The 12,111-nt window shown below is 58.2% G+C and overlaps 1 protein-coding gene across 13 annotated transcripts in view; it reads left to right on the forward strand.

Annotated features, from left to right (window-relative positions):
- ARAP1 (ArfGAP with RhoGAP domain, ankyrin repeat and PH domain 1) overlaps positions 1–12,111 on the forward strand; it is a 62,572-nt gene that overhangs the window by 21,498 nt on the left and 28,963 nt on the right. For 4 of the 13 annotated variants that reach the window (XM_023645803.2, XM_023645801.2, XM_023645802.2 and 1 more), the window contains exons 3-4: positions 247–798; positions 11,936–12,105. In XM_023645803.2, the coding sequence (XP_023501571.1) occupies positions 290–798; positions 11,936–12,105 (679 nt within the window). In that variant the 5' untranslated portion in view covers positions 247–289. Of the gene's footprint in view, positions 1–246; positions 799–5,245; positions 5,648–5,908; positions 6,076–11,368; positions 11,660–11,935; positions 12,106–12,111 lie in introns of those variants that run through there. The other 9 variants (XM_023645804.2, XM_070274432.1, XM_070274430.1 and 6 more) reach the window with 8 other exon arrangements.

A 12,111-nucleotide genomic window follows, 5' to 3' on the forward strand; every position in this document is an offset into this window, starting at 1 on the left:
GCTGCTAGGAAGCCACAGGGGTGTGATGGAGGGTGGGGGTGGAAGTGTCAGGTTTCAGGCAGAGGGAAAAGCGTGTGTGTTCAGAGACCTGGCGGTACCTGGCCTTGCCTGGCACGTGAAGCACAGGGGAGAAAGTTCAAGGACAGAGCTTGACCGCATGGCATTGGAGAGCCACAGAGGGTTGCTCATTGAGGAGCTACACCTGGTTGGTCATGCCTCTCACCTGTGCCCATCTGTCTGTTCCAGGTTGGGACAGAGTCCTGCTGGCTGGCCTCTGCTGGCAGGAACCATGGCAGAGGCCGGGGATGCAGCTCTGTCAGTGGCTGAGTGGCTGCGGGCTCTGCACCTGGAGCAGTACACTGGGCTCTTTGAGCAGCACGGACTGCTGTGGGCCACGGAGTGCCAAGGCCTCAGTGATGCCCGCCTGGTGGACATGGGCATGCTACTCCCCGGCCACCGCCGCCGTATCCTGGCTGGCCTGCTCCGTGCCCACACGCCCCCAGCCCCTGCACCCCGCTCCACCCCACGGCCCGTGCCCATGAAGCGTCATGTCTTCCGCTCACCGCCTGTGCCCACGACTCCACCGGAGCCACTACCCACAGCGGGAGAGGATGAGGGGCTACTGCCTGCCCCACCCATCCCACCCCGGAGGAGCTGCCTTCCACCTGCCTGCTTCTCCGCACCGTCCACAGCTGCCCCGGACCCTGTGGTGCCCCCACTGCCCGCCAAGCGGCATTTGGCAGAGCTAAGCATTCCACCTGTGCCCCCCCGCACTGGGTCCTCCCGCCTGCTTGTGAGGTGAGTGGATGCCATCCAGGGTGGGAGGAACATGGCAGAGGACCCTAGAGGGTGGAGGGGGCATTTGTGGCCTCTGGCACTGGGGTAAGAAAGGTGCCTCGGTGGAGGGAACAGCATATGCAAAGCTCAGAGCTGGAAAGCGCCGTCTGGGGCACTCTGAGCGGACGGTGTGGCTGACTACTGAATGCTGGTGAGGCTTGCAGATGGTCCTGGTGGGCCATGCTGTGAAGGCCAGGGGGGCAGCGAGGAAGGTTTTAAGCAGAGTGATCGGCTGAAAGCTGACTGCTAGAAGGATGACTCTGGCTGCTGGTGAGGTTGATGGGGGAGGAGGCTGGGAGACCAGTGAGAGGGCACAGGGCCAGGCGAGAGGCCCCCGTGTAGGCTGTGCTAACACGACTGCAGAGAAGGAGGCAGACTGGAGCGAGAGCTGGCTCCTAGAGTGCATGGGACTTGGGGATAGCCTGGGCACGAGCAGAGAAGGCACGGGGAGACACAGCAGTATCCAGGTTTCCGTTTTGGGTGGATGGTGGTACCATCACTGATCTGGGGACCCAGGGACAGAAGTGAGTTTGAGAGGAAGTCTGGAGTTCAGTTTGGGGCCTGGTGAGTGTGAGATACTGGGAGATGGGAGGACATTCTGGCATCAGGAGGTAGCATCTGGAGGAAATGGGGCTTCAGGTGATGAGCCTAGGATGGGGAGCCCAGGACGGAAATGACCCTAGGACCAGGAGCCCAGGACGGGGAACCAGCACGGAAATCCAGGATGGAAATGACCCTAGGATGGGGAGCCCAGGACAGGGATCCAGGACAGAAATGACCCTAGGATGGGGAGCCCAGGATGGGGATCCAGGATGGAAATCCAGGACGGAAATGACCCTAGGACGGGGAGCCCAGGACGGGGAGCCAGGACGGAAATGACCCTAGGACGGGGAGCCAGGATGGGGAGCCCAGGACAGGGAGCCCAGGGTGATGAGCTCACTGTGGGGGAGCAGAAACTGCCCAGGGCCTGCTGCTGTGCTCCTGTCTTCTTCCTTCACACTGCTCCTGCCAAATGTCACCAGCTCCTGGGGACACTTCTCAGGCCACATCCTATTCACCCTTCCTCCTCCTCAGAACTCTTTTCTCCCCTCCTGGCTCCTAGTACTCCTTGAGTTTCCTCCTACTTCTGTGGACATTCCATTTTAACCTCCTTCACGTGTGCCCGCCCTTCCTGCCATTGGCTGGCGTGCCCAGCCGGGAGGGAACATCCCCAGCTGGGGCTGGATAAGTATTCAGGGGTATAGTGGAGATTTATTGTAGAACTTGGATCAAGTCAGTCTAATCTGGGAAGGCTTCTTGGAGGAGGGAGGGATGTGCAGAGAGAGGTCTCCTGGTCCTTACTACAGTCATGTGTCAAACCATAGGGGTGTATTCTGAGAAAGGCGTCGTTAGGCAATTTCATCGTTGTGGGAACATCATAGAGTGTACTTACGCAAACCCGGATGGTCCAGCCTACTGCACACGTAGGCTCTATGGTGCTAATCTTATGAGACTGCTGTCGCATATGTGGTCTGTCACTGACGAAATGTCGTTATGTGGTGCATGACTGTGCTGTGCACTATGCTGGGTGCCCTGCTTACACAATCCCGTTTCTTCCCTGCTCAGGCCTTCTGGGGGATTTGTGTCCTGTTTTCAAGCAGAGAAACTAAGGTTCAGAGAAGGGAGGAGAGCACTGGCTGGATCCATGTCAAGTAACGCTCAGGGAGCCCCTGTGGGAGGGTCTGGAGGTTTTCCCTGCCCAGAGAGGGGCATTAAGTAAAGGGGCCTTGAAGGCCGAGCCAAGGCTGTGGTGTTTTGAGGTTTGATTGGTGGAAACACAATAAGGGTTTGTGCCTTTCCAGGTTCACACAACTTGGGGGCAGTATTGGGGTCCCTCCGGGAGCCTGTCTTGCAGCCTACTTGGCAGTTTCTTGGTGCCATTGCGCCCTCTAGTCGCCATTCTCCTGCATGCAGGAGTAATTTCTATTTCCTTTGACTCCATCATCAGGATGGAGAGAGAGAGAGTGTGTGTGTATGTGTCTGTCTGTCTGTCTGTCTCTAGGGGCGTGGGAGTGGGTGAACAAAGGCAGGAGGCAGGGCCTTGTCCATAAGGAGCTCACGAAAGCCCCCAGTAGGGGAATGGAGGCCTGGGTTCCAGGAGACTGGATATCTGGGGCAGGCCCAGCTAGCTGTGACTCCGACTAAGAGCTGCTCTGGGCCTATTACCCCATCAGGTGCCCTCCTTGGCCCTCCTGGTGCTAACGTCTGAGTTCAGGAGACTTGTTGGCTAGAGCAAGGGTTCTGTCCACACCCCAGGGTCCTGGCCCCCACTCTCAGAGTCCCAGTCTGAACTTTACCACTTGGCCAACTTCTAGGGGAGGCCAGGTTCCCATGGTCAGGAGTCTGCCCCTTGTAGCTAGAGGACCCAAAACTCATTCCATGCTGAGAGAACTTATAGACAATTCTTCATTACAGTTTGGGACTATTCCTTAGGGCAGAGCGTAGTGGAAGGTGAGCTGCCCAGCCTGGCCTCCTGTGTCCTGGCCACTTTGACATTTGGGATTGTGGGCATCTGCTGTCCTATCACCCTGGGCTCCCGGGGTGTCCAGAGTCTTTAAAGCTCAGTGGTAGGAAAGCTCGTGGCAGATGGAGCCTCATCTGTGTGTAATAGGTGAAGGCCAGGCAGGTGGGGGCCAGGCTGGAACCTGACTAGCTACCCTGTCCCCTCACAGCCCCTTCCTGTGACCCCAGGCTCCCTGGTACACAGTGGAGGACTGCTCAGCCTGGCCTGCGCCTGCCCCCCTCACAGGAGTCCCCGTTTTCTGAGATTCCTGTCCTCTCTTGCACCCTCTAGTGACTCTCACTCTCAATTTTAGGGCCTCCTACACCAGATCATGTGGTGACTGAGTGAGCATTTCTGTCCGGCTCCAGACCATCACCAGGCTCTCCAGCAGAATTTGGGATTCTCTGCTGTGTGTACCTGTGTGTACTCTTGAGGGAGTGACTCCATGTGAGGGCACACCTGGCCAGTTTGTGTGTGTTTGTGCAAGCTGTCAGGGTAGTAGCGTGTCTGTGTATTCACACGTCTGCACAGGTCCTAAGGGAGGTGACGTGTGATCCTAATATGTACACCCATGTGGGGATTTATGCAGTTCCAGTGGTGATGTGTGTGGTGTGTATGCCTGTTCATCAGGGCCTGTGTGCACACACACGTGTGCCCACATGTCCTGGCCCAGTGGGGACTCCAACAGCCCCAGTCCATTTGTGAGTATGTGCTGTGGGTGATGTGAATTGGTGTGTGTATTTGTGCGCTCTTAGGTGTGAGCCAGTTTGTGTGCCTGTGTGTGCCTGTGCTGCCAAGAAGATGAACCCACTAGAACGTCAGCTCCATTAGGGCTGAGATCCTTGTGGATTTTGTTGACCGCTGAATCCCCAACGTCTGGAGCAGTGCCGGGTGCCTAATAGGCCCGCAGAAAGTGTACGTTGTCTGAGTGAATAGATGCAGCTGCAGGAGCGTCCCTGCTGCCAGGCGCTGAGTGTATGTGCTGCCCATGCTGACTGAGCACCCACTGGGTGCCCTCAGCACACATTGGACTGGACAGTAGGGTTAAAGGGCCCTGAGCTCAGCACCCCAGATCCCTTCCCATTACCAACCCGTGCTGCCCCAGACATCTTGGAAAGAGAGAGGACTTCACAGAGAGGGCTGGGTCCCCTCCTTCCTGTCGCAGCTGGGTGAGGCCTCTTAAAACCACGCTCACCATTCTGCTGGGCCTGGGAGGACACCACTTCCCCCTTAAAGGGTCTGCACCTCCACCATTATTTAAGCATGTAGTAGAGAACTTGCTGATGAGTGCAGAGATGCTGAGAAACTTGCTCAGAGTCACGCAGCCCTGCAGAGGGGAAGCCCGTGTTCAGACCCTGCCTTCTGGCCTGGGGCCCAGTCTACTCAGCTCCACGTATCATAGATGTGAACCTCTGAGCCGGCTTCCCCGAGAGTGGCAGAGGGATCATTTCCAGGGTCACTCTGCAGAGCCTCTCTCAGACTGCTGTGGGCCTCAGTTTCCTTCTCCGATGCCTGGATGCCTGGCAATACCTGGGGCAGAGAGAGTATTTGCCCAGAGCGGGCAGCTGCCAGCTGGAGGCAGACTGTGGGGACTCCCATCCATACCCTTGACTGCCCTGAAGCCCAGCCAATCCCTGGACTTCCTGAAGGCTGATCACTTGTTGTCAGGGCAGAACTTGCTCTCTTCAAAGAGCCTTTTTCCCAGCCTCCTTGTGAGGGTGGGGAGGGGCCAGCCAGGGCCAGGGCTTCCTGGGCGTCCACTCTGTAAGGCTCTGCTAGACGGCACTGGGGTGGCTTGTCCCATTCCAGCTTGGAGTGGGGGGGCGGCCTGGGGGCGGGGAGGAAGTGTCTGCCCCAGGGGATTCTGGGTGACTTTTCTCTCTCAGTCAGTGTTTTCAGGAAGTGTGTGTTGGCCCGGGCTGCAGGGGGTGGGGGAGGCGGAGAGCAGGAAGCCAGGGGAGACCAGAACTGGATGCAGGGGGAGAGACACGCACACACACACGCACACACACACTCTCACTCACTCTCTCCCAGACAGATCCACAGTTGTACACAGAAACACACACGCAGACAAGTGATCACAGACACGCAGGGACACGAATCACAGGCACGCAGAGCCTACCTGGACCCAGACAGTCCTCAGACACACCCCGGGAACAGGGGCCAGGCTGTCTGCGAGCCCAGCCAGGTCGGCCACAGGCTGCGCGGCAGCACGCAGCGCCGGAGCACTCGCTGGGCCGCCTGGCCAGAGCCACGGGCGGCTTGAGGGTGAGCAGGGGCAGCCCTGGGCTGGGCTGTCAGGGGGGCGGGAAGGAGGAGATGGGCTCCTTCTGAGGGCCTGGGAGGGTAGGAATCTCTGTCTGTCTGTCTGTCTGTCATCTCTGGCTGGGTTTTCTGTGGTGCTTTTCTCCTTACTCCCTTTTTTGCTCTCAGAATTTTCTCTCTTCTTTCACTTTCTCCACGTTTTCTGTTTTTCCCCTGCTCCTTTTCTCCTTTTCTCTCTTCCCTTCCCCTGCCCTGGGTTCCCAGGTCTCCATCTCCGCATGAGCCCCTGTCCTGTCCACTGGGATCCACCGTGCCTGTTTGCTGGGCCGCACAGACTGCTCCTCCGTGGGATCTCTGCCCTTCAGGGACCCAGTGCTGATCTGCTCCATTCTGGCTCCCCCACCCCCCTGAGGACGCCTCAGGAGGCTTAGGTGTGCTTTCTCTCAGGGTCAAGTTACAGGGTGCAGTGGCTCTGGGAAGCTCCCAGCTGACTGCCTTGCCTGTCCCCTGAGTCCAGAGTGACAGGGAGACCTGCTGAGGGCTGGCACTTCATCAGTGTGGTTCCCACTCCTCCTTCCCAGGCTGGGGTGCAGTGGGTGCCTGTGTTGTTGGGGGGCTGGGCTGGCCTCCCCTCTGCCTGATTACTGTGGGTCCCTAATGAGCTCAACAGCGTGTGCTCAGGTCCCTGGGGACATAGAGGTGCCTCTCACCAGGTCCTGTCCGTGCACCTGGCCCTGGCCTGCACCCCTGGCTCACCTTTCCGTAGGGCCCAGCAGACACCTGCACCTTCTCTTCCTGCCGGGCCAGCCCTGGGCTGGGCACCCGGGATGGGGGAGAGGGGCTCAGTACAGTCCTGAGCTCCCTGAGGGCTGAACTTCCTGCCCCTGCTGCCCTCACCAGCCGGCACAGGGCCAGGCCTCGGAAGTGCACAGAGCTGCCCTGGGAGACCCAGGCCTCTGTCTCCTCCTGCCCACGACAGCAGGGCTGGCCTGTGGGGAAGCTCAGTGTCGGCCTGGTGGTAGATGTGCCATGAAGGACCCAACAGTATGTGTAAGCTTAGAAGAGGGAGCAGTTGGGTGGACTTCCTGGAGGAGGAGGCGTGTCCTGAGCACAGTGGAGTTGATGATCCAGGTCATTGTGGGGATTAAATGAAAAAAGGCCCCCAGCAGAATGCGTGGCACATAGTGGGTACTCAGCAAGTGCTAGTTGTTATTTCACGGAGAAGTGCTAAGAGCTGGGTGAGGCATTGGTTGTCAGGGTGGATACCTGGTTAATCGGGCGCTGCTCTATGGAGGGGTGGGTGAGCTGCTGACCTTCTCTAGTGATCAGGACATGAGTAGGGTTGTGGTCATTCAGTCATTCAACACACACTCGCTGAAGCCCTCTCTGTGTTGGATGATGCTGTGGCACAGAGAGGGATTGGCCTGAGGGGGCTCCCAGCATGTGCAAAAGCTGAGAGGCATTCTGCAGACATCACATCTAAGCAACTGAAACCCCATGGAGGGCTTCTGTGCTGCGGCCTGGGCAGAAGTAAACAGAACAGAGCAGGGAGTGCTGGAGGGGCTGACCTTCGGGTCTCATGATGTGAAGGAAGGGCTGGGGCAGCCACGGAGGAAGCAAGAAGTGTAGGACTGAGGGCCAGGCCAGGGCAAGAATGAGGAAGTGAGCGGCTGGGAAAGTTTTCCCTATGGGAAGGGGCCGGAGATGGATATGTCCAGATCATTGGGCCTGACCCCGCCTGTCGGCCCCGCTGGTGAATGAGAGTCCAGGGGTGGGGATTTGGCCAGGTCCCTCTAAGGCCGGCCTGTGTGACACTTTTGTGGGAAGGTCCTGACTCCAGGACAGGGTGTTGGCCTGGGTCCTTGGTCCTCTGAGGTCAGTTTAGTGAAGTAAACATTGACAGACATAACTGGACTGAGAGATCAGAAGTGTGAAGGCTGGAGGAGTCCCCAGGAGGCCCCAGCCCAGCCTAGGGCGTGAGGGAAAGCACAAAGTGGAGGGGGAGGATGTGTGATTTGGACCTTTTGAAGGAAGAGTAGGAGGTGGCCAGACAGGGAAGAGTTCCAGGTGAAAGGAACAGCGTATGCAAAGGCCTGAGAGAATGCCTTTCTGGAATGCAGCTCAGTCAGGGGTGGCTAGAATGTGTGTTGGGATGGGTTCAAGGCCAGTCTGAGATATTCCGGCTGCCCCACTTTGTGGTCCCCCTGCCCTCATGGTGAGTTCTAGTTCCTTTGGCCAGAGATTGATGTGGACAGAAAGATATGGAGGATGAGCCGGTGGCCACCCTGGAGGAGGAGGAGGCTTTGAAGCAGGTGCCTGGCTCAGCTTGTGGAGCCTGAGCCTCCTTCAGCCAGAGCCTTAGTGAGAGAGCTGTGCTGAGGACATGCAGAGTGGCTCTCCTTATCGAGTTATCAGTCAGCCTGGAAGCAGATCAGAGGGGACAGTGGGGCTCGGAGCGAAAGGACCTGCTCTATGAGGTCGCAGGCTGATGAGCAGTTGAGCTGGGATTCGAGCCCAGGTCTGCCTGGCTCCAAAGCTCCATCTCTTAACTAGAGTGACCACATGTCACGTTTAGCTCGGGACTGGCTCTATTTACACTTGTTGCCCTCAAGTCATTGTTAATAGTGCCTCTTTAACTTTCAGAAACATTCTTGTTTGTACGGTGGATTAGACGGTCACTGTACTCTTACTCATCCTGACTCGGGACCCTGCCATGGCCCCCAACTCCTAGATTTAATGTTGGCTTGTGTATCTGCCCTAATCCGGTACCATAGCCCTTCTTAGGCCGAGGACCCAGGCTGGGGTGCCTCAGCCCCTGCCCGGGAGTACCTGGTCTTGCTGTGGGCATAGTGGGGAGAGCAGAAGGGTCCACGTGTCGCTTGGCTGGAGGAGAACGGGGCAGAAGGAGCGGGGAGCCAGGGGTGGGGCAGGGGGAGAGCAGCTCTGTGTGGGCATCTTGGAGGCTGCCTGGAGGACAGGCCAGTGAGCCGTGTTTTGAGGTGCAATAGGCTTTCCATGGGCTGGGGTGGTAGGGAGAGGGCAGTGCGGAGGGAGCGGTGTGAGCAGAGGCTTGGAGGTGGGGCTACGGAGCACATGTTCAGAGTTGGGGCTCCGGGTTGGGGCCAGTCTTCTGGTCTCGTAGGTCAGAGGTTGGTGGGAAACATCCCAGCTGGGCCTCAGCTGCAGATTGGAGCTGGGGCCACTCTTAGAGGTCCAGGCGCTGAGTGGCCAGAACTTGGGCTCGGTGGGACCATTCTGTGGGCACTGTCCCTTCCCCTGGGGTTTTCCTACATGACACTACTTCTCCTTTTCTGAGCCTGGCCCTGACTCAGCATGACCTGGGTCCCCTGTGGTAGGCAGGCAGGGGTCAGCCAGGAGGCCTCCTGGAGGAGGTGGCTAGAACAAGGCCTGGAGGTCTATGAGGGGCCCCCTTGCTCCCACCTTATTGGCACCTAGTCCTTTTCCTGCAAATGCTCTACTGGGAGGGGAGTCCTTTGCATCTGTTCCTCTCTCCCTTCTGTGGTCACAGTAGCCGTCAGAGCTGTGATCACATTCCCTCTTGGACCGAACGTCAATTCCACAGCTGCCTAGATCCTGAGTCGGGGTGGCCAGTGTGAGGAGGCAGCCCTCAGTGTAGCCCTCAGATCCCCGCTGTGGCCTCATTTGCCACCGATGGTTGAGCTTGCAGGCTGTGGTGCTGGACTACCTGAGTGCAAACCTCAGCTGAGGGGTCAAGGACACATTACTTCATGTCTCTGTGCCTCAGTTTCCTCATCTGTAAAGTGGGAGTAACAATAAGCCACATCTTATAGATGCCTAGCGATGAGTAAATGAAGGAATTAATGAGAATTAGTTAATCCAGGTCTTCATTTATTTATGAATCCCTGAGGAGTGCCGAGCATACACTCGTGAAGAAGGTCTGAAGGAACCCACATGCTGGGGAGGCAGGCCTCAGGAGGGGCAGATCCCTCGCATGGGCTCTAAGGATGCTCTGTTGCCACTACCTTCCCCGCAGCACTGGCCCTCAGTGCTGGGGCAGGTTGGGGAGCCAGGCCCGCTGAGCCCTGCTTGTCGGTAGAGGGGTGGAGTCTGTCCCCACCTCCTCTGGGTCGGTCTGGCTGGTCCTGGCCCCACAGCTTGGAGTTCTGCTCTCAGCTGATCACAGGCCAGGCCCCCAAGGGCCCCTTCCTCTTGGAGTCTGCGAGGCTGTGTGTAGTAGAGTGCTTTGCCTGTCGAGAAGTGTCCAAGGACGTTGTACCTGACCACCTGGGGGCAACACCTCAGGTCGTGCCCTCGGGCCTGTGGATACTCACAGTCTCTTCATCATCATTCACCCTTTCGTTTGCTTCCTTCTCAACCCTAATGGCCAACCTATCCACCTACCCACCTGTCCACCTATCCACCCATCCACCCGTCCGTCTCTCCACCCACCCATTTAACATGCTCTTGTTGCTAACTCAGCCAAGCCCTGTGCTGGGCTGTGGGGATAAGAGGCAAGTCCGATACTGCCCCGCCCTAAAGAGACTCAGGGTCAAGGAGGGGAGACAGCCTGGTGCAGCGCCCACCAGGGGGGATTCTGAAGCCCAGCTGGATATGCGGGCTCTCAGGACTACCGTAGGCCCACGTGGCCTAGATTCCCTGAGAAGCATATAGGGTGGGAGCAGCTGCCACCAGGTCAGTGGCAGGTCTTCCTCTGCTGTGGGGTCCTTGGAGCAGTCAGTGCCACCAGCCACATGGCTGTCCAGGAGCCATTTTATGTGGCCCTCCAGGGGACAACTCGGGGGGCCAGACTGAGACTCACAGCGGACAGGTGTGGGAGCCACCCTGGCTTACAAACCTCTTGCCCCAAGGAGCCAACATGTCTTCCAACAACCCCACAGGTGTGGTTTCAGGTCCCTGCACGGGATGTGCCCAGGCTGAAGCCATCACACTCAGCCGAGCCAAAAGCTCTGGCTTCTCCACCAGGTCGAGAGATCACTCACAGTTTCTCCCAGTCCAGGGGCAGCTCCTTACTCGGGCCACTTTTGGCCACTTTCGCCAGAGGCGTTGTGGTCTGGGAGCATGGCTGACCTCCCGCCTTTAGCAGGTTTCTGGGGGAACAGAGTAGGAAAGCCAGCTGCAGGTAGCTTCTCCACAGAAGGGGAGGGTTCTGTTCATTGTTCCCTGCACACGGAGAGGAGGGGAGTGCGGGCTGACAGGGAGGAGCCACAGGTCCTGAGAGCACACAGACCGGAGTCAGGACAACACCTGGACCAAAGGAGGGAGATATTTTTTAAAAAGTGTATTTGGAATAATTTGTCTAAAGCTCATAACAGAGGGGAATGTGGGCAGGGGGAGCGTGAGGGAGGGGTCAGGAAAGACTTCCAGAGAAGGGGGGCTTGAGTTTGGAGAGAAAGGATGAGGAGACATTCTCCAGTCAGAGACCAGGGAGACGGGTGTTCCTGGGGGAGGCAACAGCAGGAGCCAAGGCCTGGCATCCTGATCACGCCCAGCCCTTCTTGCCTTGTGGTGGTCATATGCTGTCCATCACTGTCAGGAACACTGGGGCCGTAGACCAGCCTGAAAACAACCTGTGGGGTAGATTGCCCACCCACCCTCATGCTCCTCACTGGCCCCTGCGGGATGCGTGGGGCAGGCGCCTTGTTCCAGCTGGTGGTCTTCGTGCATCCTGTGTGCTGGCATACGACACCCTTGTCTTGGTTAATCCTCCATCCACCCCACTAGGTAGGTGATGTAGTCCCCACTTTACAGAAGAGGAGACTGAGGTTCAGAGAGGCTAGGTGCTTGCGCCAGGACACACAGGAACTAATACTGAGGCAAGATTTAAATCCACATCTCTGACGCCAAAGCCCTTCGGGAGACAGTCAGCCTGCAGGGAGCAGTGTGATCCGTGCTGTGACAGACTGGCTGTGGGAGCCCAGGGGCCCGAACCTGGCCTTGGAGTCAGGGAAGGGTTTCTGGGGGACTAATAGTAGAGACGAGGAGCTGTGTGCAAGAGGAGTCGGGTGGGATCAGGTGAGTTTGTCACAGCAATGTGGGGCCAGCTCACGCAGGCCAAAGAAGGTGCCTGCTGCCTTTGGGCTCTGGGGGAGGCTTGGAGGGTTTGGGGCCAGGGAGCGGGGCCAGGAGGGCAGTGTGGAGAGGAGGGCTCCTGTCTGAGTTTTGCTGCAGCTCAGGTGAGCTGGGGGCTCAGTGGGTTTGAGTCCTGGCCCTGTCGCTTGGTGACACTGGCCCAGTGACTCAGCTGTACTGAGCTCACCCCTTGGGGCCCAACTTTTGATCTGTTCCCAGCCTTCCCGCCAAGGAGGAGGAATCACTGCTGCCGCCACTGTCGTCCCCTACCCAGCCAGAGCCTGAGGAGCCCCCAGCCGCCTTCCCCCGGGGGCCTCCCCACCCCCCTTCTCCACCTCCCAGCGCCCCGGAGATCCCCCCGAAACCTCCTCGCCTGCTCCCAGAGTTCGGTGAGT

Source organism: Equus caballus, chromosome 7 (assembly GCF_041296265.1).
Source record: "Equus caballus isolate H_3958 breed thoroughbred chromosome 7, TB-T2T, whole genome shotgun sequence".
Lineage (NCBI taxonomy): Eukaryota > Metazoa > Chordata > Mammalia > Perissodactyla > Equidae > Equus > Equus caballus.